At 34.6% G+C, this 25621-nt stretch overlaps 6 protein-coding genes and 3 non-coding genes across 12 annotated transcripts; 7 read left to right on the forward strand and 2 right to left on the reverse strand.

The window, feature by feature from the left end:
- The first annotated feature begins 705 nt into the window (after positions 1-705).
- On the forward strand, positions 706-2222 carry LOC17876464 (putative FBD-associated F-box protein At1g05080). Its single transcript, XM_023781916.1, has 3 exons — positions 706-1623; positions 1709-1843; positions 1932-2222. The coding sequence occupies exons 1-3, from the start codon at positions 706-708 to the stop codon at positions 2220-2222; spliced, it is 1344 nt and encodes a 447-aa protein (XP_023637684.1).
- A 732-nt stretch (positions 2223-2954) lies between these two features.
- LOC17876300 (late embryogenesis abundant protein At3g53040) lies at positions 2955-4226 on the forward strand. The gene is made up of 2 exons (XM_006279450.2): positions 2955-3098; positions 3246-4226. The coding sequence occupies exons 1-2, from the start codon at positions 2955-2957 to the stop codon at positions 4095-4097; spliced, it is 996 nt and encodes a 331-aa protein (XP_006279512.1). The 3' UTR covers positions 4098-4226.
- Positions 4227-8251: 4025 nt separating this feature from the next.
- LOC17875651 (dormancy-associated protein homolog 2) lies at positions 8252-9210 on the forward strand. Its single transcript, XM_006281468.2, has 3 exons — positions 8252-8372; positions 8603-8786; positions 8892-9210. Exons 1-3 carry the CDS (start codon positions 8255-8257, stop codon positions 8926-8928), a joined length of 339 nt encoding a protein of 112 aa, XP_006281530.1. The 5' UTR covers positions 8252-8254; the 3' UTR covers positions 8929-9210.
- Positions 9211-10850: 1640 nt separating this feature from the next.
- LOC17875657 (probable serine/threonine-protein kinase At1g54610) lies at positions 10851-14209 on the forward strand. 3 transcript variants are annotated; one of them, XM_023783148.1, is made up of 8 exons: positions 10851-11022; positions 11311-11854; positions 11952-12236; positions 12325-12642; positions 12721-12948; positions 13037-13252; positions 13341-13661; positions 13763-14209. In XM_023783148.1, exons 2-8 carry the CDS (start codon positions 11429-11431, stop codon positions 13901-13903), a joined length of 1935 nt encoding a protein of 644 aa, XP_023638916.1. In that variant the 5' UTR covers positions 10851-11022; positions 11311-11428; the 3' UTR covers positions 13904-14209. The 3 variants fall into 3 exon arrangements, with proteins under 3 accessions (XP_023638916.1, XP_023638921.1, XP_006280168.1); XM_023783153.1 differs by lacking the exon at positions 10851-11022 and adding an exon at positions 11029-11238; XM_006280106.2 differs by lacking the exon at positions 10851-11022 and adding an exon at positions 11029-11208.
- Positions 14210-14285: 76 nt separating this feature from the next.
- Positions 14286-14380, reverse strand: LOC111829155. Its single transcript, XR_002832710.1, has one exon. It is a non-coding gene; the product is annotated as a small nucleolar RNA snoR31/Z110/Z27 (small nucleolar RNA).
- Positions 14381-14447: 67 nt separating this feature from the next.
- LOC111829156 lies at positions 14448-14548 on the reverse strand. Its single transcript, XR_002832711.1, has one exon. It is a non-coding gene; the product is annotated as a small nucleolar RNA R32/R81/Z41 (small nucleolar RNA).
- Positions 14549-14883: 335 nt separating this feature from the next.
- TRNAK-UUU lies at positions 14884-14955 on the forward strand. Its single transcript has one exon. It is a non-coding gene; the product is annotated as a tRNA-Lys (tRNA).
- Positions 14956-15469: 514 nt separating this feature from the next.
- Positions 15470-18964, forward strand: LOC17876328 (putative E3 ubiquitin-protein ligase RING1a). 2 transcript variants are annotated; one of them, XM_023785903.1, is made up of 11 exons: positions 15470-15898; positions 16037-16085; positions 16526-16584; positions 16893-16974; positions 17097-17217; positions 17305-17346; positions 17463-17694; positions 17797-18008; positions 18112-18219; positions 18402-18611; positions 18710-18964. In XM_023785903.1, the coding sequence occupies exons 1-11, from the start codon at positions 15598-15600 to the stop codon at positions 18740-18742; spliced, it is 1449 nt and encodes a 482-aa protein (XP_023641671.1). In that variant the 5' UTR covers positions 15470-15597; the 3' UTR covers positions 18743-18964. The 2 variants fall into 2 exon arrangements, with proteins under 2 accessions (XP_023641671.1, XP_006280312.1); XM_006280250.2 differs by having other exon boundaries at positions 17463-18008.
- A 4603-nt stretch (positions 18965-23567) lies between these two features.
- LOC17877191 (non-specific lipid-transfer protein 13) lies at positions 23568-24177 on the forward strand. The gene is made up of 2 exons (XM_006281819.2): positions 23568-23941; positions 24171-24177. Exons 1-2 carry the CDS (start codon positions 23568-23570, stop codon positions 24175-24177), a joined length of 381 nt encoding a protein of 126 aa, XP_006281881.2.
- Positions 24178-25621: the final 1444 nt, after the last annotated feature.

The raw sequence follows: 25621 nt of genomic DNA on the forward strand, positions 1-25621 counted from the left end.
AATTAAATAAGTAGCATAAATATGCACTAAATGAATGTTTTAAATTTATTTTAATGTTTAAACAAAAATGTGGCTTAGGTGGATGCTTAGGTGGCATCATGAGAAGAGAGAAAAAGCTAACTTTATATATATAGATTATTTACATAATTTATTTTTATTTATATAAATTTTCTATTAATTAAATAAGTAGCATAAATATGCACTAAATGAATGTTTTAAATTATTTTAATGTAAAAAAAAATGTGGCTTAGGTGGATGCTTAGGTGGAAGAGAGAAAAAGCTAACTTTATATATATAGATATCAACTATAAGAAACTATGAAGCTAGATGACTAATTAAGTTTAAGAAACTTATGATTCTAAATATATAAACCATAATTATTTTTAGTATTAGAGTTTGTAAATATTATCCAGAATATAATATAACTAGCAATTCGTAATTTTTTTTTTGGTATTTATCACAAATTATTTTATTAAATTATTATTTAAGAAAATCAACTAAAAAAGGTCAAACCCCCTAGAAATTCCTAATCCTAATCAAACTAGTATAATACATATTTTATCAATTATGTGCTGCATATTTATAGAACATGTAATACGATGAATCAAAATAAACGCTACTGAGGAAATAATAACCAAAAGAAGAAGAAAGAGATTTTCACAAAGTCTTTTACGTACGCTGTCTTAGGGTTTTGTCTCTGTGAAGATGCCAGAAACTGTCGGAAATTGTGGTGAGAGAATTGAAGAGATAGGTTGTGAAGAAGACATGATCAGTGCTTTACCCGACGATTTACTTCTGAGCATTCTGATACGTCTCCCGATTAAAGATGCAGTAGCCACAATGTTTTTGTCTAAACGATGGCTTTATACATGGACGATGATGCATGCACTTGACTACGAAGAAAACAATGATGATGAGAGCAAGAAGAGCGTTTGGTTTTTTCTTGAAAAGTCATTGCAACTCAACAAAGCACCAGTCTTACAATTGTTTTCAATAGAACTCGGTCCACGATGTCCGAGTGATGCTGATGTCGGAAAGTATGTAGCAAAGGCTGTTGATCGCGGCGTGATTGTTCTAAACCTTTGTCTTCTCTTGTCAGGAGAGCCAACTAGCTTGCCCATGACACTTTACTCTTGTGTGTCTCTCAAGGTACTGACTCTCTGCGACAAGATTCTCGTGGATGTTCCCTCCACGGCCTGCCTCCCATTACTTGAAATTCTCAACCTAAGCCTAGTGGTTTATAAAAATGAGGATTCTCTCATTAGGTTGTTATCAAGCTGCCCTGTTCTCATGAATCTGTTGGTGAACCGGAACAAAGTTGACAATGTGAGAAAGTTCACTGTGAAAGTTCCTTCTTTGTTGGAGTTGATTTATACTAACAACTACCCATCTCGCGATGATAGTAGTACTGCAGGCGGGTGCTTGGTTGTTGATACTCCTGTATTAAACGAGTTTTATTACACTGATTATTCAGGAGACTCTTGCTTCATTGAGAATGCGCCTTGTTTCGACGAAGTTAGTATTGATTTTGATAATGTTATTCAGTCTTTCCCTGACATCGACAAGTTCTTAAAGTCTTTTTCAAGACTCTTGTTTCTTGAGCTGGCCCTGACCGACGCAATGGTAACTCTATCTCTCACTTTCTCCCGTTTGTGATCACATATTTTTTGCATCTACTTATGATTGATTTGTTCACCATTGCATGCAGATGATGTCTTGGAGAACAATCAAATTTTCTCGACTGAGAAAGTGTAAGATACATCCGTATGCCTCAGACTGGATGGATTCACTTTTGTGTTTCCTTCACAATACTCCGAAACTAACGTCTCTTATAGTTTGTTATGTACGTGTACGTATCCTCCAAACTAAGTAATATAAGCCAAGTTGAATGTGTCGTTATGACTAACTAATTAGCAATTGTTGTGTCTCAGAATTTAACCGATGAACCGCGCAATGCATCTACTTCGTGGAGCGAATCGAGATCTGATCCGGAATGCTTGTCATCAGTGTTGAAGTATCTTAGGTTGAGAAACTATACGGGAAGAGAAGAAGAGAAAGAATTGGTGGAATACATCCTAAGTACTTCTAAATGTTTGAAAACCGCAACAATCTCCTTTAGATCATTGCCAAAGTTCGAACTTGAAGACAAAGCCACAATGATGGAGGAGTTGAAAGCTATTCCTAGGGTTTCAAAAACATCTCAGCTTTTGTTCAAAACCTAGACATAAATACATGTCTTACAAATTTATGGAGATGCAACTCTCAAATTAACCAATAAAGCTTGACAAGATTGAATATCTCATCAGGGTCGTTGTTTTACATTTTTTTCTTCTAAACAGAAATTTTGGTTCATTTTAATTACTTGGGATGTAAGTTAAGCATTCTACATTTTTTTTTTTTAATATTCTGTTTTTTATATACTCCAAAGTTGGTTTTTTAATTTCTTAAGTGAAGCAAATGCATAATTGTGCTTGGTCATCCTAATATTTCTCATTGTTAGTTTATTATATTTCTTAATCTGTGGACAGAGAACAAAAAGTGAATCTCCATATAAATGCTTTGTTAGTGCTAATGTTGTTACTTGGAGAACTTATGAAGTAAAATATGGTTTCAACTTTCAAGTCTGATTCAACATTAAATCAATAAATCTGTTAATTTAAAAAAAATTCATAAAAACATTCGAATTTGCCAACAGCCATCGATCTTAAAATTTCATTGCACCGTCGCTCCATAGTTAAATTAGTTATCACTTGCTAAACACGTGTCACGACACCAACACGTGTCAAATTCGTACCACCAGCTGTCCTAAAATGGTTTCTATAAGTTAGCAACATAAGATAATATTAAGAAGAGAGAATACAGATTGAAAGAAAAATATTCAGACAACAACATTCGATAAAGCTAAAGTACTACGAAGAAGAAGAAGAAGAAATTGTTTCTTTCGATTGATGAACATGGCGGCTATGCAACTAACGAGAACTGCTTTTTTCGGTCTCTCAAAGGCTTTCCCTATAAGCCGAACTCCGAGAACTCTTGCGGTGGTGATTGGTCGGAAAACATCTCATGTCTTTTTCGCCTCGTCGGTTAACCATTCTAAGGTAATTAACTAGTTCATTAATCCTAAATCCTAAGTGGGCTTATTGTTTCAAGAAGTTGGTATAGTTAAGTTACCGTGGTTAACAAGATATTAGCTGAAGTTACGAATTGTTAAGGTTGATTAATGCTTTATTTGTTTGGGTTTCCAGGGTAGATATGATCCGGTTGAGAAAGCAAGAGACTCGAGAGCTGATTTGGCGTATGAGTCAAAGAAATGGAGAGAAGAATCAGGAGAATACGCTGAAGCTGGTAAGGACAAAGCTAATGATATGAACGGGAAGACGAGAGATTATGCAGAACAAACGAAGGATAAAGTGAACCAAGGTGCGAGCAGAGCAGCTGATAAAGCCTACGAGACGAAGGAGAAAGCTAAGGATAAAGCTTATGATATGAAAGAAAAGAGTAAAGATTATGCGGAAGAGACTAAAGATAGAGTGAATGAAGGAGCGAGTAGAGCAGCTGATAAAGCCTACGAGACGAAGGAGAAAGCTAAGAACAAAGCTTATGATATGAAAGAAAAGACTAAAGATTACGCGGAAGAGGCTAAGGATAAAGTAAATGAAGGAGCGAGTAGAGCAGCTGATAAAGCCTATGAGACAAAAGAGAAAGCTAAGGAGAAAGCCTATGATGTGAAAGAGAAGACAAAAGATTACGCAAAAGAAGCCAAGGATAAGGTGAATGAAGGAGCAAGCAAAGCATCTGATAAAGCCTACGAGACAAAAGAGAGAGCCAAGGACTATGCTGAGGACTCAAAGGAGAGGGCAGATGATATGGCACATGGTTTAAAGGAAAAGGCTCAAGATATTGGAGAGAAGACTAAGGAAACTGTGAAAGAAGTGTGGGAGACGGCTAAGAGCACGGCTCAGAAGGTGTCAGAAGCTGTGGTTGGGTCTGGTGAGGATGCAGATAAGGCTAGGGATGATGTTGATAAGGGCTTGGATGATTTGTCGAAAAAGGCGAATCAGAATCGGAATAAGGATGATGATATCAAGAGGTTCTAAATTCACTATTATGTTTTTTTCTCTTTTTGTTAATCTTATAAGTAGTGTTTATTATCTTTTGTATGTTGAATAAGCTCTGTTTCAAAAACTTTGGTATTAAAAGGGTTTGATAGAGAGACTCTTTTGGTTTTGAGGTTGATATGTAAAAAGTATAGAGTAGACAAAGATAAAGTTCTAAAGCAGATTAAGTTAACAAGTGTGTTAGAGGTGAACGTTAAACCTCACTTACCTCTAACACAACCATTGACCATTGTTAGTAGTTGCACTGGAGAGAAAGAACTTAGAATTTGAGAAAGTAAACACTAAAGCATCATAACCATCATCATCTTCTTCATCCTTATAACATCATTGTCACCTTCTTTGTGTACTAAAAAAAAAAGAGTTGATTACCTCAATTCGCTATCTCCAGAAGCATGTTTCTCTGTGATAGACCGCAACTGTGCAAATCCTTAGGAAGAGCGTCGTCAGGGAACCAGACGGAGCTTACGTCTAAACCCCAATCTGCCTGTCCTCATTCGCTAGAGGGAAGAGCACAGGGAACAAGACGGAGCTTACGTCTAAGCTCAAATCTGACAAGACCAGATCGACGCAGACTGAGCACAACCGTCGTCGTGTTAACTCATCTGTCGCCTATACAAAGTTCTTTCGTTATATTCCAAAGCGAGAGAATACTTCTCTTTTAGGGTACCAATTTGGGTACTCGAACCATGGTGAGACACTTCAAACATGCTAAGTCACAACCACTTTGACTGTTCGAGAATTGGTGACCTTATCTCAATCTTTTTAATACTTATACACGTTTGTAACAAATAAGTTTTAAAATTCGATTCGATTTCCGGTTTAATACGGTTCACGAACCATAAATTTTGACCCGTGAGACGACCATAAGGGTTCTGTAAGACTCTGTTTTCTTCTGCTTCTCATTGTGACAGTAAGTCGAATGATCAAGGGGATATTATTATTTACTATGATATAAGATTTACAGAAGACTCTAGATAAGTTTGAGAAGCTTGTTGTTTTTTTAAAAAAATGGTATAATTAGGTTAACGTAGATGACAAGAAATCAGTTGAAGTTAGAGAAAAAAAATGGAGAGAAGAATCACACTACAAAAAGCCGGTAAAGAAAAAGCTTAGAGGTCATCGAGTTGAAAGAGTTGGCTGAGGAGATATCGTTATGATGTGAAAGAGAAGATCTTAGCTTCATCTTCATCTTCGTCTTAATCATCATCATTCTCAGCTGTCTTTACACTCAAGTGTAAGTACTATCGAGTAAATAGAGAGCCATCGTTCCGATAGTAACATATGGTGGCCATTGCGTCTTTTGTCGGGACAAGACACAATATGATCATAACAAAATTAATCTTACAGCAACTCTCAGTGACCATATATGTCCTCGCAAGTTGTCTCTTCAATTTCGGCTCTTCACAAGGAAAAACCCTAACCCTAACCCTAACTTTCAGTAGCCCACCATTATCTTTGTATGTTTAATAAGCTCGGTTTCAAAAACTTTGGTATTAAAAGGTTTTAATAGAGAGACTCTTTTGGTTGTGAGGTTGATGGTATGTAAAAGTAAAGAGTAGACAAAGATAAAGTTCACCGTCTTTGTACTCAAGTGTAAGTATGATATATTTGATAAAACCCAAATCAAAACATTATAATCAAATGAACCAACCTATAATGATAAAACAACAATCATAAACAAGATATGAATAATCAACTGGATAAATCGAACCAATGTTGATGAAACAAGGATCTGAATCTCAAAAGTGCTAGAGCTTAGCAAGAAGAAGAAATCTCTAGGGAACCATGAATCTAGCACTCATATATCACAATCTCATACTACAAAGTACAAAGTCGAAATCAACAATAAGGATATTAAAAAAACAAAAAGAGGTAATTAAGATTACCTCAATTCGCTATCTCCAGAAGGCATGATTCTCTGTGATAGACACAAACCCCACACCTGTGCAAATCCTTAGGAAGAGCGCTCAGGGAAACAGAGGAGCTTAGGTCTAAACTCTTCTGCCTCTACACTAGAGGGAAAGCACAGGGAACCAGACGGAGCTTACGTCTAAACTCCAATCTGCCAAGACCAGATCGACGCAGACTGAGAACAGAGAACTCATCTGTCGACTATACAAGTCTTTCGTCATTTCCAAAGAGTGTTTCCTACTCTTTCAGGGGTACCAATTTTGGGTACTCGAACAATGGTGAGACACTTCAATCATGCTGAGTCACAACCACTTTGACTGTTCGAGAAGTGGTAACCTTATCTCAATCTTTTTAATACTTATACACGTTTATAACAAATATGGTTTTTTAAATTCGACTCAATTTCCGGTTTAATACGGTTAACGAACCATAAATTTTGACCTTTGAGATGACCAGTTCTCCTAGTGCTAAGGGTTCTGTAAAACTCTGTTTACTTCTGCTTCTCATTATTGGAATATAAAATTTTATGATAATGATAAAAAAGTTTTAACTTATTATATCTAAGATGTGTGACAGCAAGTCGGCTGATCAAGGGGATTTAATTTTTTACTTTGATATAAGATTTACAGAAGACTCTAGATAAGTTTGAGAAGCTTGTTGTTTCAAAAAAGAAAATGGTATAATTAGGTTAACGTAGATGACAAGAAATCAGGTGAAGTTAGGATGATTGATCAATACTTTTGTTTTTTTTGGATTTTCATGGAAGATATGATACAGAGAAAGCAAGAGACTCAACTTTTGCATTTGGCTTATGCATGATTCACTACAAAAAGCCGGTAAAGAAAAAGCTTAGAGGCCATCGAGACAAAAGAGTTGGCTGAGAACAAATCGTATGATGTGAAAGAGAAGATTAGCTTCATCTTCATCTTCGTCTTCATCATCATCATTCTCAGCTGTCTTTACACTCAAGTGTAAGTACCATCGGGTAAATAGAGAGCCATCGTTCCGATAGAAACATATGGTGGCCATTGCATCTTTTGTCCGGAAAAGACACAATATGAACATAACAAAATTAATCTTACAGCAACTCTCAGTGAACATCAGTTATCTCTTCGATTTTGGCTCTTCACAAGGCAAAACCCTAACCCTAACCCTATGAGAAGGTTTCAAGGAAATCGAAAAAGAAGTAATTTAGGTAAAACAGCCTTCAAGTGCTAATTGGTTCTGTAAAACTCTGTTTCCTCTGCTTTATTTTGTGTTTAATGATTTGTAAGAAAACTTGAGATCAGGAGAATATGGGGAAATCTTATGGCAACACACTAATCATGCCCACGTACTCCAGTTGTCTCCTCGTTCAATTTTGGCCTCTGGCATCTTCACGAGGCAAAACCCTAACCCTAACCCCAAGAGAAGGTATCAGCTTTGAAATCGTTCTACCTACAGCTCTGAACTAAAGAAGAAGAAGACAAAAAGAGAGGTAATTTAGATTACCTCTAATTTTGCTACCACCAAAGGCATGATTCTTTAGTGATAGACACAACATCCTGACGACAGCCGTTAATCGGGACTATAGACTAGATGCAGCTTACGCTTAAACTCTCATCAGTCAGTCCCGATTCGATTTACTCCAATGAGGATTAGACAATTCTCTTTATAGGCGAGATCTCTCTGTCCGACCAAAGGTAGATCAAACTCGAGTTCCACCAGAGGCATCCTCAGGAGGTGAGAAGCCAAACAATTCAGTTTCCTTCTCCTTCAGGGTGAGACTCTAAATCATGCTGAGTCACCACCACTTTATCTGTTCGAGAATTGGTAATATCTCTCTTTTCGTTTTATACTTAAACGTTAAAAGCTAATTTTGTTCCGGTTCGTATAAACCAGCTCAACTCAATTCCCGGTTTAATATGGTTCAATTGTAGTACAATTGTAACCGGTTAGTTCGCTGCTACTACTAGTACTAGGCTACTAGCACAAGTACAATTAACATAAGTTTTACGATGAACAAACACTAACGATTAAATAAGCCATCCTTTAGTTAATGTGTATACAAATATTGTTTATAGATAAGAGAACTGAAAGTGAAATCTAATTTTACTAAACTTAGAAGTTTCAAATTTATCTCCAAAGGACACGGACAAATAGTTGCAAGAGACCAGCTCCCACATAATCACGTATTTAAAGGAGTGACATGAAAAGAAGATTATCTCTAAGCAAAAAGAACAAAAATGGGTGTACTCGAAAACCTATGGGACGACGTTGTTGCTGGTCCTCGACCTGAAGCCGGTGGCCGTGGCCATCTCCGGCGAATCTCCACCGGGTTAACTAGCCTTAACAATACCACAGGTGAATTAAAAATATTTTAAGTAAAAGTAATTAAGCATTAGGGATTAGTACGTAGAAAACATGAATGTTAAGATAATATAAGTAATAGTTTGGTTCCACTAATCTTTCTTGAATATTAATTTTGGAAATGTTAATTAGTTAATCATATAATATTCTTTCTAGTTGTTACTACAAACATTTAAATCTATATTATTGTTCTAATCGGAATGTTACATATGTGGTGGGTTTAGAAAATGTGGCCGGATCGGTATCTCTTCCGGCGAGTCCGGCTACGCCGGTGACACCAGGATCCGGTCGGAAAACTGATGTGTGGAGGAGTGTGTTTCATCCGGCAAGTAATGTGACCACAAGGGAGATTGGTGCTAATGTCTTTGACAAACCCTCTCATCCTAATTCTCCCACGGTTTATGACTGGTGAAAATGATTATATCAACCTTATATTATATAAGTTGGATCTCAATTTTATTTGATTACAAAGTTTATAGTTTCTAGTTGTTGTTGTTGCTTGCTGCATAACAGGATGTACAGCAACGAGAGCAGGAGCAAGCACCGTTGAAGCGTAACGTTATCAACGAACCGTCAAATTAATAATAAATCAAGACTTCATATAGAATGAAGTCGTCAGTTTTGAAAATTCAAGATGATTAATATATAACCAATCGAGTTTGCCGTATAATTTATGTTTTAATAAATAAAGGCACTTGAGTTTCTCAGTTGCCTTTTTATCTCTTTTTTATTTTATTTTTCAACATGTAAATCAAAGTCACATTAAGTGACTTCCCAATCTTGTTTTTAATATTTTTTGCAAAGGTTTCAAAGACCAAAGGGGTTTCTTTGTAACAGCCAAACCTTTTTGTATTGATGATACAATTAAAATTTTTAGCAAAAAAATATCAAAGTTTATTAATTTTTTTTTGGACAAAACCAAAGTTTATTAATCAATATATATGTAAAATTAGTTAAAAAGCTATGCTGCATGAAAACTCTCTACAAATTTCGTTTTGTTTATAATAATTTTGGAAACACGAATATTTTTTTTTTACACATATCAGCATATAGTTAATATATTTGACATGTGTCACACGATATTATTAATGACTGACTTTGAAAATCAAAATTTATATAAGAAGATGTCTATATGTGATTCCAAAACAATTTTATTCCTTAATTTTCTTAGAAAAAAAAAATCCATTTTCTGCTTCCAATTTTTTTTTGCTTCTATGTTTTCGTTTCTATTTTTACGCAACATAGGTTAGCTGAGAAGCACCCAAAAAGGAAATGTGAAAATTTCTACTTTGTGATACGAGCTAAACAATCATCAAATTGGAAAGGCAACGTCGTTACCTTTATATAGTAGTGGTCAAACTTTCCTCTTTATTAATTTAATAGAATCTATAGTCAAACTACATATTATGGTTCAAATACGATTCTAACACTATATAGTTGAAAGAGTTGTCCATTGAGGTTCTCTTCATAGCTCAATTATTAACTCTTCGTTCCTTCATGGTCATGGGATTCACAAACCTTAGTGATGATATCCATTTTAACTTCAACAAACCTTTTGTACGATTGCGACTTTGCTACGAGTTATAATTTTTACTCATTCCATGATAACACAACTTGTGTTCAATATCGAGCCACCGGCTTTTCAAACCCTAGTTGACATTTCAAGAATCCTAAGCTGCTAGACATAACTAAAGTTATATCTATAACACTAGTTAGGTGAGATGATCAATGATAAACCCACAAGCAATTATAGGAATAGCTTGATAATTTCTAAAACACATTTGAATAAATATTTTACTTTTCCTTTAGTTGTTTTCAAGAAAGCCTTATTTTTTTTTGTCAAACTCCTTTAATTGATCATGTATATCAACACTCTAACAAAAACTAACCCTATATTCTAAAAATTTAGTAGATGACCATATCTAGTGACAATTTTTAATAAATTTCATAAGACTAAAAATAAATTTAGTAAATGATCATTTCATAGTTCTAACTTATTATCTTATCATTTATAAAAACATGTTATGATAAAAGAATTAACTATTTAGCTAATTGTTTAATAAATGATAAAATAATCTCAATTCCTATAATTTTTTTAAATAAAAGATAAGATTAGAAGTTAGAATTAACTATAGAATATGTTCATTTACTAAATCTGTTTTTTGTCTTATTACATTTACTTAAAAATTGTCACTACATATGGTCATCTACTAAATTGACTCTTTATAATTCAACTAACATTTAATATCATATTTAATATTATTGTATAAATAATACTGAAACCAATTAATTTTAGAGAAAAAAGAAGAAGTAATAACTCATTTTCCATAGAAGAAAGATTTAAAAATTTAATTTAGCCAAGAAAATAAATAAGTGATAGAGAAAAATCTCTCTCTCTCTCTCTCCGTTGACGTAGGCGCCTGTGTTAGCTGTGTTTTGCATAATGTATGTATACATTGTATATATACACATCTCTCTCTCTGTGTCAATGCAGTGTTTCTTTGGTCAAATGATACCAATCTGAAACAAAGAAAAAAACTAATCCAATCTTAGCTTTTATATTTCTTGCGTACACCTCTCTCTCTTCATCTTCCTCATCAAAAAAAGTCATCACTTGCTCTTGAATTGTCTCCTACCCCAGAAGGTCAAAATCACCACTTGATTCGAGTTCCCCTTTCTTGGGTTTTGGTCTTTGTTTCAAAAGTCTTTGAAAGTTTGGATTTTTATCATCAAGATCGTTGCTTTCTTTGCTCTGTTTGTGAATTGGGTCTTGCCCAGCAATTGAAAAGGTGTTGTCTTTATTGCTATGGAGGAGCTAGGGTTCTACAGTGTATGAATTTGGGTTCTTGAGCTTTGTTGGGTTTAGGTTTTTCTCTTGATTGAGTTTGAATTTGATATCAAAGTGTTGTTTTTTTTTGCTTTGTGTATTCAGGGATGGTGAGATTGGGTCTTGCTGAGACATTGAAGTTGTTGTCTTTGTTATGGATGATGAATTAGGGATTTAGATTCTGAGTTGTTGTTGTTGTTGTTGTTGTTGATTCTTCTTTATCATGGGTTGTATAATCTCTAAGAAGAAGTCTCCAAAGAGGAATCCACCATGGAAAGAACCATTAGAGAAGCGTTCTTCGAGGATCAATTCGTCGAGGATTGATGATTCTAGCCAGACTAAGGAGGAGCAAGATCGTTTGAATAAAGTTAGGTTGATTGAATCTGAGAAGTTCAGTTCAAGTAGGTTTTCTGAGAATCAACATCCAGAGATTTCTGAGATTGGTGATACTGATGAAGATGAAGATGAAGATCATCCTCCTGAGGAATTGAAGAGAGAGCCTAGTGTTGTGATTCGTCCCGGTGTTGAAACCATTTCAAAGGAGGCTGAATTAGCTGCAGGATGGCCAGCTTGGTTAGTCTCAGTGGCTGGTGAGGCACTTGTGAATTGGACTCCACGACGTGCTAGTACCTTTGAGAAATTGGAGAAAGTAAGTAAGCTGGTGTCTTTTTTAGCCTTTTTTTTATTCGATTTGATTTGACGAAATAAACTTGTTTCATGAATGCTTGCTACTTGTATGGATGCAGATTGGACAAGGTACATATAGCAGTGTATACAAGGCTCGTGATCTTCTTAATAACAAGATTGTTGCACTTAAAAGAGTTCGGTTTGATCTTAGCGATTTAGAGAGTGTTAAGTTTATGGCGAGAGAGATCATTGTAATGCGAAGGCTTGATCATCCTAATGTACTTAAGTTAGAAGGCTTGATCACTGCCTCTGTTTCATCTTCTCTTTACTTAGTTTTCGAGTATATGGATCATGATCTCGTCGGACTTGCTTCCATACCCGGAATCAAGTTTTCAGAGCCTCAGGTTGGTTACCCTGTACTATGCTTTGTACCCTTTCTCTTATTATATCTACTTGTGTAGAGGTCAATCAACTTGTTCTTCTGCTGCTTAGGTTAAATGTTATATGCAACAACTTTTAAGCGGACTTCATCATTGTCACAGTCGTGGCGTTCTGCATCGAGATATCAAGGGCTCAAATCTATTGATTGATAGTAATGGAGTCTTGAAGATTGCAGATTTCGGGTTAGCAACGTTTTTTGACCCACAGAAGTGCGTTCCATTGACTAGCCGTGTTGTGACTCTTTGGTATCGACCCCCAGAGCTCCTGCTTGGAGCTTGTCATTATGGTGTTGGGGTTGATTTGTGGAGCACAGGCTGTATCTTAGGTGAATTATATTCCGGGAAACCGATCCTGGCAGGGAAAACTGAGGTACATACACTCGTTAAAACATCTAGAACTCATCTTCCCGTAAGATTAAAACCTGACTTATGATTTAATATTTTCTAGGTAGAGCAACTACATAAAATCTTCAAGCTATGTGGTTCGCCTACAGAAGATTATTGGAGGAAACTGAAGCTACCACCTTCAGCTGCGTTTAGACCTGCGCTTCCATATGGAAGACGTGTAGCAGAGATGTTTAAGGACTTGCCAATGAATGTTCTTTCGCTTTTGGAGGCTTTACTATCCATAGATCCCGATAAGAGAGGCTCTGCAGCTAGAGCTCTTGAGAGTGAGGTGCGTGTTTAACTTAAGGTTTGATGTTATTTTGATTTTCTGATCATTCATGCATTTTAATTGATATCACTAAGTTTTTGTGGTGCAGTATTTTAGAACAGAGCCATTTGCTTGTGATCCATCTTCTCTACCAAAATATCCACCCAGCAAAGAGATTGATGCTAAACTACGCGATGATGCGAAAAGGCAAAGATGCACCCAGGAGAAGCATGAAAGACAAGACTCTCAGACTAGACGATCACATGAAAGAAAACTTATCCCGCCGGTAAAAGCTAATAATCCATCATTTTCAGCTGCTGTGGAGGTAATAGAAAGGATCGATCTGCTATGGTTCGGTGTTGCCTCTGATCCAACAGAATCTTAACTTTAACTAAACTTGTTGGCCAATACAGAATCCATATCTAAGAAGCTGCGTTCCGGGTAATTCGCAAAGACAAATGCAGATTACACAGGATATGACCTGCAACAACCAAATGAGTGGAAGAGTCTCTCACTCGGGTCCAATGATGAAAAACCGGAATCACAGTCGGTTAACATACATGAAGGACAATGCAGCCCCTAGAATACCTTCATACAGAGCTAACTCAACAGGACAAGGCGGTTATGTTGGCTCAGATAAACAAAAGATGGATCAGCAAATGAGAGCTTTCAACAGAGCTGACACCATGGATACTAGTAACAGGCAAATCAAAATCCCAAATGATCCATCTTGGGTAAGTGATCTCACGAGATTCTTTTTTCCACATTTCACAGACTAGAAACTGTCTTTCTTTCTCTTACATTGTCTTTAATCTCTGTCTCTGTGAACATTCAGTATGATTCTTCTGGGGATAACAAGATGTACATGTCCGGTCCATTACTAGCTCAACCAAGTAAAGTGGATCAGATGCTGGAAGAACACGACCGGCAACTCCAGGAATTCACCAGACAGAAAGCAAAACAATCGAGAAACTAAAATCATCTGTCTTACTGGGAATCTTTTATCAGAGGACAAAAACAGAGGACCAGTTGATTCTTCTTGTTCATGTATCAACAAGAACAGTCTTTTTTCTGGTTCGTAGATTTTGAAACGAAAATTGTTTGTAATATAGAGATTAAAAAGATTTGTTTGGCTTATAAAAAGCTCAGCTCTGTGATTATAGATTATTGTGTATAACATTTATATACAGACTCATCAATGAGTTTGGTCTTTGTGTATATACATGTATGTATGTACACATTCTTCATATATTTACAGAGATGTGTACATTACATTCATATATATGTCTTACACTCCTACTTTTTTATGATTATCAATTTTGTTATGCAGTTCATGATAAAACAAGGTAACATCAAGATGGAGAATCAGATTAACTAATCATTCTCATACACAGTAAACTGTGTCAGAAGGTGTCCTAAGATATTTACTGATTGTTATCATCATATTTCTCCATAAGATGTTATATCATTCATGAATTTGAAGTAGTAAAACAAAAACAAAACTTATGAAAACTGATGGATGAAGAATCAGAAAGAACGTAGCGAAATTGAAGATTTTATCGATCAATTGAATCTTTAAGAATCATCACACATGAATCGACAACTTTCATCATATTCTCCACCACCAAAATAGAATTTTTAAAACAGAGTATATATATGATGCAGACGAAGAACATAGGAACGAGAAGAAGAAGAAATCGAATGAATAGAGTAGTTGTGGAGGAAGATGAGGTATTTATAAGAGAGAGATTGAGAAGAAACCCTAAAACTTATCAGTTTGACTAAAAAGAGACACAAAATCTTAAGACTCTGTTTGGACACAAGTACAGTAACAGTTCAGACTTCAGACTGATTTGGTTACAAACTATAAAAGGATTCTTTAGTTGGGCCTTACTATTGCGGCCCACTTAAATTAATTAGCGATATATAATACGTAAAGAAACTTTTAAACAAATAGCCGTCTTAGCTCAGTGGTAGAGCGCGTGGCTTTTAACCACGTGGCCGTGGGTTCGATCCCCACAGACGGCGATATATTTTTTCGCTAATATGTATTTTTTCTTTGATCAAGTGGGTTTTAAGTAAAGTTTTTATAAAAACGGTTATTTATACTTTGACGCCCCCACTTTCATCTATCAAAACTTAAAATTTGACCCATAATGTTTTATTTTGATCATTTAGCACCCTAATCATCCACAAATAATATTTTGAATAAATTGTTAATTGAACTTTTGATGTTTACCAATAAATTGAAACCATTTGACCCATAATGTTTTTACACTCTTTTCAGTCAAATTTAACAATTGCATTTATGGTATATAATTATATATGATATTTTATACCCCCAAAGAAAAAAAGGAAATTTAATTTATGTGTTGAATTTTAAAACTTGAATTACAGAAATATTATAATTAGGATTGATTATATAATTATTAAGAAATAAAAAATTGATGAAAATGGGAAAAAGGGGCTAAAATTCTCACCTTTTGTTCTCGTTCGATTTATTTCTCCTTATTGTTTCGGTGTGTCTATATCGGCACCGAACCCATAAAAACCATAAGAGATACGTAGTGAGAGGAAGAAAGGTTGAGACTTTTTTTTTTGTTTAGAGAGAGAGAGAGCTTCGTTGAAGAAGAAGATCTTCAGTGTGTATGTGTGTGTGTGTCCTTTACAATGCCTGTGGAGAATAATAGCTTCTCGTCCGCTGAGATTCCCGATGAGACAGACCAACGAAGCGACCGATTTAACCCGGAAGCTGAACAGGATCTACAAGAGAAAGGTGAGGGTAAAGAGGAAGAGGAAGTGAAACCCGAGGAGGAAGTGAAACCAGAGGAGGAAGAAGATGATGATGATGAGGAAGATGCTGAGAAGGAAGTAGAAGAAGAGGAGGAAGAAGAAGAAGAGGAAGAGGATGAGGAGGAAGAGGAAGAGGAAGAGGAAGAGGAAGAGGATGAAGAAGAAGATGAGGAAGAAGGTAAAGGATGTGTTTTTATTGTGTCTACTACTCTCGTGGAAACGTAAATCACGCTTAAACGTGTGAGTGTGTGTTTGTTTGTTTGTTCATGTGATTTGATTTTGGTTTTGGTTCCTCTGTTTTTGTGTTTGTTTTCAGAATCTAAGGAAAGAAGAAGTCCATCTTCTATGTCAGCAGACCAACCAGAGTATGGTTTTGTTTCATTTCTCTGTCTTTCTTCTCTTCTCTTCGCCAGATGTGTTTTTGCTGTGATTGGTTCTCTTCTCCATTTTAATTTCTTGGTTTTTGCAAACAGTTCTATCCAATTACATGTTAAAATTCTCTCTGCTTGATTTACCAATCTGATGATGCATTGTTTTTACCACTTGCATGTTGTGATTCCTGTTGTATTTGCAGCTCTTGTGGTTATATAATGTTAAAGTTTCTAGCTTGATTATAGTAACCATTGTAGAGGTTGATCTTAAGAATGATTCATCTTTCAATTAATTTAAACTCTTTCAGTGTATAGCAATCGAGAAGATCCTGTTAAAGTCAGCTTTGATTTTTTCTTGAGATAGATTATTTAATTAAAGAAGCTTGATGGATCTTTGTTGTTTAATAGTGTCTGGATTTATTTTTTTCATGCAGATTTATGGAAATTGGTCTTGGAGAAATCCGTAAAGATGTGCAGTGTCCAATATGCCTAGGTACTTATCTTTGTCCTGTATATTTCCAGTTCAAGCCGGTTACTTTTGTTGATCTTAGAGCATACTTTTTGGGATTGGAACTTTTGCGGAATCTCGAGAGCCGTTACTTTCTTCAGTCGGCATGAAATTCTTGTGTATTTTGATATTGTATTCTTGTAGATATGTTTATAGTTGTCTATTGAGGGAAATTTTTTACTTATCTTTCTCATTATTCTACTGCTGCAATTTCTAAACACTCTATTTTTAAGCTCCATTAGTACAGTATGCTACACTTGTCTGATACGAGTTTCTTGAAATCCTGTTTCCAGGAATCATAAAGAAGACAAGGACTGTGATGGAATGCCTTCACCGATTCTGCCGGGAGTGTATTGATAAGTCAATGAGATTGGGGTATGGCTTCAAATTATACCTGCCACTTTGCAGTTACATGTTCATCAGTCTCTTGGGAGCCAACATTATTGGTTTTCTAGAGCTTTGTTCTTAGTTTATATTAACTGAAACTGCTATTGCAGGAACAATGAATGCCCTGCTTGCAGGAAACACTGTGCAAGCCGGCGTTCTCTAAGAGACGACCCAAAATTTGATTCTCTTATTGCAGCTTTATTCACAAATATTGATAGTTATGAGGAAGAGGTAAAGCATCAACATATTTTTTGTGCTTGTTTACTTCGGAGAGATTGCTGTTAAAATTTAAATGCTTTCTTTTTTTTTTGGGTTCAGGAACTGGCTTTTCACGAAGATGAAAAGGCTCGTAATAAGCAGGTCTGATATCCGAGGCAATATGTGCCGTGGATATTGTTGTTATTTACTTTTTTCAACTGTTGCTCGAGCTATGTTCTTTAAAAAAAATATTTTACCTTGTTATGGCCTTTGTCTAGATTCAAGCATCTATAGCTCAAATATCACAACGACAATCTGAGGCTCTTGTGAAAAGGCGATCTTTTGGTAAAGAGGCAGCAGTCTTGATGAGATCACCGCGTATTGCTAGTGGCTCCAGAAGGAGAAGGAATTGCAGAAACATGGAACAAGCATCAGAAGCTCATGATGATGATAATAATGATGATACTAACAATAACGGAGGAGGCAAAGATTCATCTTCAGATGAGCGTGGTACAGAAGTCCGACAGAAAAAGCGTAGAAAACGGTCTACAAGTCGTTCAACACAACACCCTTCTTCTTCAGGTGTTAACAATAACAATGGTAACTGCGCAGATAACGACACAGAAGTCTATAGAGACAGCAAAGGAATATCTTCCGGGCTTGTGTGGAATCCGGAGATACTGGCTTGGGGAAGAGGCGGTACAAGGAGTAACACAAGGCATGGGAATAATACATCAGGTGGCAGTATTAAGATTGCGAGGAATGCTCGTGTTAACAAACTTGTTGAACATCTACGTAGCAGCATAGATGGATCCACTGTTGAGGTACCAAAGCAAAGAAGCAATGATTCTCTTCTTCTTGATGATCCGTGTTTCAGATTTCAGTTATCTTTGATTGTAATTAAACTTAATCTCTCTTTCTCTGCAGTTGGATATTCATCTCAAGCTTGTCTCGCTGGATACAAACTGTATACCAGACTTACCAGAGCCATATCTCTGTTGCCGACCAACTTTGCTTGTAAAACAGCTCCGTGAAGTGAGTACTCATTTCCCTCTCTCTCTCTCTTGGACATCAGACTTGTCACAGTAGAAAGTGATTAGTTTTACATATGTAGAAGGTTTGTTACATATATAGATGCGAAAATTCTTCAATATGACAAAGATGGATTTCAATATCACATGGTGATAATATATTTGTGAACTTCCAATGTTGAACAGTTCATGGCACGTGAGATGCATTTGAAGACTGAGGAGGTTGAATTGTTAGTAACAAGAAGAGGAGTAGGAGTAGATGCGACAGTAGAGAATCTTCCTGTAGTGACTTCGGCTTCAGCAGCAGCATCCAAAGATGAGATGCAAAGTCTCAAAGATGATGAAACATTGTCAAGGCTCAAAGTTGATTTCATTTCAAGCCATGAACAACATTTGGTAGCGCCAAATAATCAATTTTTCCATATATCTTTCATTATAATCTGAGTATGATTTAACTTTCTGAGACATTTTCCTTATTTCGATTGTGCCTTTAGATCATAGCTTACCGGAAGAAGCAAATCGAGTGAGGATACTTGGAGCCTAAGGATGTGCTGCGAACAATGTATTATATATAAACAGATGGATCAGGGCTTGTTTGTCCGTTTGCTAGATTTTATATCTCAGTTGGTTTTTCGTTTTAGGAAGTTTTTCGTTGGTGACAGACTTTTCTTCTTTGCGTATTCATTGTAGACGTTGCTTAGTATTTTCGGAGCAAATTTTTATAAGGAAAACCTTTTTCTTGTCCTATATATAGCCAAGTTTCAGAACACAGGAAGATTTTACTACTGCCTCATTTTACAATGGAGAAGGAGCACAGTTGGTGCAGTTCAAACGTTCTTGAAACGGAATTTCTGCTGCTACTTAGTCTTATTTTAAATTTCCTCGTGTCAGGAGAAGCCATCATCACTGTTCTCCTGTCTATTCTTCTAATCACTCTAATCTTTGGTGATTTTGGTCTTGTCGTCTCCTTGTTTGACCTGTGTTTAATTGACATGGAGTCTTGGTTTTTTGATTCAGTTTAGGTAAAAAAGACAAGACAAGAAATCAGTTTTGGCTGTGGTCTGGCATGAGGAACCATTGTCCTTCTCAGTTCTTTTATAGCTCTCTCTTTTCCTCTACCTGACAAAGTTGAAGGTAAAATACACTTATTATCATTCTCTGTTCTTAGATACATATGTATTTGGCAGTAAATTAGATTTATTGCATTATTAATATACCATCTTTGCTGCTTCAGTCTCTTCTTTGTTTCTCTTGTTCATCATCTCTTTCTCTTTGATCTGGAACCAAAGATGATAGAACAAGTTAGTTGAGAGATTGAAAAGTTCCTTTTAATATACTGATTGAGTCAGATAAGCTTACTGTATGGTTAAAGTCTTGCCTTCCGGAACAGGAATCGGGTCTCTGAGTCAGGTGAGAATACACAGAAATCATTGGCAGTCTCTTTGAATATGCTGATTAACAAACAGCAAAGAACAGTCTTTTACTCTGTGATCACTAAGTCTGCTCTCAAGAATCTTTTATGGGATTCTTCTCTCTCTGTTTTAATCCTCTCAGCCATTTCTTCCCGTTCCTCTTTGTACCTAGCTAGACTCTCTAACTGGACCGGTTCTGGTCTTGTGCATTGCTTAGGCTCTGGTTTCGATGGTACCTCAGTTGGAACGTTGACAATTGTCGACTTTTCTTTGGCAACGAAAAACTGACTTACTTGGAATGAAAAGGAGCTTTGGATATATACCACGGGATAGTAGATTGTGTAGGGATATGGGATTGCTTTGGGATTTCTGACCCTCTCATCCTCTATCTGCTTATGTATGAATTCTCTCACAAAATTCTTCTTTCTCTTAGCAGCTCGTTCCTGGATTTAATCATATCAAAGATCTTTCAGCAAATTTCCTTATTGTAGCAACTTTTGAGCTCAAAAATAATGGTGTAGTGTTTCTTTGTAGATGCTCGACAGTTTACACAGCAAGAACCAGAGTTCAAAGAGAGCTGCCTAGAAAATGCTATGTTAAGACACTGAAATTTCAAAGAAGCTGAAAGGCCTATGTCAAAGTACCTGGTCGGATTGATCTAAAACAGAATTAGGCCGCAAGATACTCTCATTGGTCTTCAGGTATGCAAAATGTTCCCATCTCTCCTTTACTTTCAAATATCTGGAATAGTTGAGCTATAAATCTGAATGAAGATATATGAAATAAATGAAGATCTTGAAAGGCTAACTAGCATGCCCGTGCCATTGTTTCAAGATGAAACTCCTGCAACATTTAGAATTGTGCCATGTATAAACAGTCTCTTCAATGTGGTTTACCTGAAATCTGGAGGATGTTGTGTACTTCTTTGTGGTGCAAGCAAAGCTGGAGCTGCCAAAATCTGTGTCAAACAGATAGGAAAAGCATGGTTAGTTTTCAGTTTTCTCATTTCTCTGCAGCTCTGTTGTTTCTGAAGTCAATTGAATATAGAGAAACATAGAGGGAAAGCCACGCGTTACCCTTATTGAAAGGTCGCGCTTTAAGCTTTGAAGTGCCTTGTTAGTCTCACAAGACAAATTCTCTGAGATGTCACAAGCTCTGAGGCCTTCGGCCTTGTCAGTGTCATCGGCCTAGATTGGTTCTGGACAATGAAAAAACAGCATTGTCCTGAAATCTAACTGAAGATAACTTTTCAAGAAAATAATAGAAAGCCCTCGAGACAAAAGCATTCATCTTCCTTGTTTTTCAAGCTCGAGACAAAAGCTACTTGTTCAAGATGATTCTTAAGCCTACAGAGAGCAAATTAAAACTAGAGATTAAGAAGCTGAAGAAACTTTTTGAATGAAGGAAACCGAAAAAGTCTCAACGGCCAGTTTATATATTTCTTCTTTGTTTTATTTTGGCTTATTTTGTTTTAGTAGAAGTGATCGTTTGAAACAGTGTCGTTTCAAGTCTACTACACGGTGTAAAACACTGTCGTTTCAAGTCTACTAAACGGTGTCGTTCAAATCAACTTCAATTGCATTTCATTTTGCCACACCAAAAATTGTACAAACAAATCAAGCGTATGCATAGTATTGACTATTGAGTAATGCTTGGTAACAAAAGTGGTAGACATTACTATTCTTTGTCAATAACATAAAATACACATGTTATTACGGAGTCGTATATAAAGTACTATATTACATATTGTGCTAAAAACAAATTCGTTTTTGGCTGATAAAAAAATAATATATATTTCTATAATTTATATCAATTTGATTAGAATGTGATGATTTTATGGGTCATTCTCTAAAATACCATCATTTTTGTTTTTAGGACAAAAATACCACAAAATTAAAATTAAATTTTAAAATTTCAAACTCTAAATTCTAAATTCTAAACATTAAACCCTACCTCCTAAATACTATACCCTAAATTGCAAATAATCAACCCAAACCAAAGATTTAAAATTTCATACCATTGAAGAATAATTTGATTTTAGTAGTATTTTTGGAAAGAAAACCAAAATGATGGTATTTAAAGGAATTCCTCTAATTTTATTTATAGTCGTCAGTAATATGAACATAGTCTGAAAAAACATTAGAGAAATGCCATCTTTTGTAGATATATAATTTAGTTACTAAATAAGATAATATTTTTTTCTAAAAAAAGTTGATTCATTGTTGCTCTCAAAGACATGACAGAAGAGTTACCAAACAATATAAAAATATTAAAAGCAATATTTGTGTTTTAAGATATATGATACGAATTGAGCTCACGTCTTGCAATTTTTAGAGATGATTATGAGTACTTGAGAGCATCATAAATGGAAGTTTTAATAAAGTACTCCAAAACATTTCTTAATGTGCTGCCTTAAGAATGGGAAGTCGAACGGGAGACCTGCCGAATATATATAATGGGAGCTAAACCGCTGAATTACAAAATATTTTAATAATAAAAAAAATAGTAAAACTAAAGTAATGAGAATAAGTGTTGTGATGCTTAAAACCCTTGCTTGTATTTGTGTGTGAAGAAGTCACCATAAATTAATTAACTTGTATCTCATTAGTTATTCTCATTACTTTGGTTTTACTATTTTTTGATGTTTTTGATTTATCGAATTATTTAATGCGTGGGAAACTCGCCTATTTTGAAGCTAAATTAATCAAAACCTCGATAATTATAACTAAGATATTCAAACAATAATAAAAAAACGGTTGATTAAATACATAAGGAATTCAAGATCGCAACCTCCAAATTATTTTGCTTGACCTTAGTGCCGACTCTAATAATATCTAAAAAAAAATGGATGGAAAACACCGTTTTTGCACTAAGCAAAAGCTGAATCATATAATTAGAGATTTTGTGGGTTTGACGAGTTATTTGAAATCACTAAACAAGAAGAAAGGATAACAACACCGCAATCTATGATATTTGCATCAACTCTTAGATGAGATAATGAGTTTCAAGAACTATTCCAATAAAATTTACATTTTTATTGTAAATATTTGTTAAAATGCTGATATTATATGAAACGTTGATTTTGAGATATAATAAATAAATAAAAAAGCACATCCAAGAGAAAACACTTCATTTACACAAACTTATGAGTTATTTCTTAGAAGTTTTTCCGGTGTTTATCACTCATGCTTACTAGAACATGTAAGTTTCCTAAAGGCACTTCGAATCCTACCTCAATATAAATACATACAAAAAAAATCAAATCATCGTCAACATAAGAAATTTATCTAAATAGAAAGAAAAAAATATAAAAAAAATTATATTCTATATAAACAAACTTTTAAACAACGACAAAATTTATACATTTAATAATGGTAGGACAAAGTTTTGCTCCTCACAAATATTAAATAAATAAAGATTCACATGAAAATATTACGAGTACTAAAATATCATTTACATATAGATATTGGCCAAACTAACATTTTTGTGGTGTTTCAATTTAAAAAAAAAAATAATATATATATATATATATTATTTTTATTATTATTTATGAGTTAATTAAATTAATTGATTAAAACCAATCAAATTAAAGACACTTTCATCATTTTCTCTCCTTCTTTTTCTATTTATTTCATTAAAATATTTTAAGATCCCTTCAAAAAATGACCGATGATGAAATAAACTATTAAATATTAAGGTTTACCGTAACCAGTGTTTGTGAAAATTACTTTCCATTTACAAATAAGCTAATAAGCTCATTCGATTTGTATTGTTTTCATTGGTAATATACGTATATGATGACCCAACCATCAACAAAACCAAAAACAACTCATGAAATAAACATGACTAATACTACAAACTATATACACAAATCCTCCTCATGTATCAAACTTGTCTAAAGAGTTTGTCTCACTCTGTCATCAAATCAACGTCTAGAAAAATGAATACACACACGACTAGATTAGTCGTGATATCACTACTACTACTTCTCGTGATCTCCGACCACACTAGGCTACTGATTCAGGTCCACTCCTACGTACCATTTTGTGCATACACATACGATTATTTTGCTTATTGTCTAGACTTTCTCACGGGATATTACTACAAACCCGGTAAAAAATGTTGTGTCCATATCGCAAAACTCAACGTAATTGCGAACCACAAAAAAGAGAATCCGAGGCTTTTGTGTAATTGTGTTGAGATCATGACGAGAGGTTACACTCCTCCTATGTTGGCTGATAAGATCCAACAGCTTCCTCTTCTTTGCAACACTCATCTCAGTTTCCCTATCTCCTCTAGCATGGATTGCTCCAAGTAAGTGTATATATAGTTATATAAACATTATTATTTAGTTTAAAAATGGGAAAAATATTTGATTCTTTATATGTTTTGAGAGATTAGTTTGAGTTCAAGTCAATATATGATCCTCGTTATAAAAACATATTAGAATTATGAACTCAACTAGTTGTGTAGATGTGTATATATTATATAGTCGAAACCATTATTAATAATAATATCGTGTGTTTGGTGAATATTTATGCAGGGTTTAAGTCTTGAGGTGGTTGTCGGAGGATTCAACAAAAACGATTCTAGTATGTGTATGATATGAGTGTGTATTCAATTTTGGTTTTGTCTATATTGGTTTTGGCCGGTCCAAAATTTTATCAGCTTTTGAGTATTTTGGTTTAGAGAATGTGGCATCCAAATTTTTAAAAAGTTGAATCTAGTCTTGGTGTCATACTCGATATATTTCAAAAAATTAATTTTCTAACAAAAAAAAATACATATTGTTTTGGGGAATTCTTTTCGATACCACAAAATAGATATTTTTTTTTTCCAAAAATACCATTATACCATTAAATTACAATTTTTTTCAAAAATACCACAAAACTAAAACTTAAAATTTTAACATTCAAAACTAATTTTTAAATCCTAAACACTTAGACCTCACCCCTAAAAACTATACCCTAAATGTAAATAGTCAACCCAAATATATATATATATATATATAATTACATCTGCAAAATTCAACTTTTTATGTTTATGGTATTTTTGGAAAAATAAAACTTTTATAGTATTTTTTGAAAAAAAAATGATAGCATGTTTGAAAAAAACACTTTAAAACATGCTATGTAAGAGAATTTCTCTATTGTTTTCGGAAAATTTCGTACTAATTTTATAATATAAATTTGATATAAAAGAAATTGTATTTAAAATGTATAAAATAAATTTTGAAAACTTGCACACAGAATCGAGTCTCTTTAAGAAGAAACTACATGCGAGCTAGCCACGTAATGATCGAGACTTGTCAACATATCACATAAAACTATTTATAGTGTTATATATATAATATGGTATGTTTTAATAATGTTGGAAATCTATATTTAGTGCTATAATTAATCATGTACGTGCGTTTCTGTGTTGCAAAGTTTCCTCTAGAACTATCGATCAGAATCTTGACTATAAAACTATACTTTAATTGTTATTAGATCGAGTCATCGAGAATATTAAGATAACACACACACATGCATATGTAAATATGCAAAACCTAAAAAAATAGTATGAAAGTATTTCAAAGAAAACAAAGTGACTCGATAGCCGTAAGAGAAGGCCAGCTCCTACTCAATTGCATGAAACCTATCTTTAATGTTCTCTTGCCACGAACTCTTCTCTTTTGTCTCCTTCTTTACTCTACACATCATCATCTCTTTTTGCTCTTTTTCTTTGATTAAGTTTATTATTTATTACTAATCATTTACACAAGAATGACCTTACCATTTACTATTTTAAATGAATGTAATTTATTCATTAAAAACATTTGTTACATCAAGTGTTTTTTTTTTCCTTTTCTTTGAATTTGCAAATAGCCAAATACTAGTATTAAACATATTAATTTTATATAATGTTAACAATTGTTTCAAATTTACTTTAAGGAAAAAAGACAAATATATTAGACATATGAACTTTTGCCCAAAATAAATATAGAAATATGAG

The sequence above is a fragment of the Capsella rubella genome, unplaced genomic scaffold, assembly GCF_000375325.1.
Source record: "Capsella rubella cultivar Monte Gargano unplaced genomic scaffold, Caprub1_0 scaffold_8, whole genome shotgun sequence".
Taxonomy (NCBI): Eukaryota; Viridiplantae; Streptophyta; class Magnoliopsida; order Brassicales; family Brassicaceae; genus Capsella; species Capsella rubella.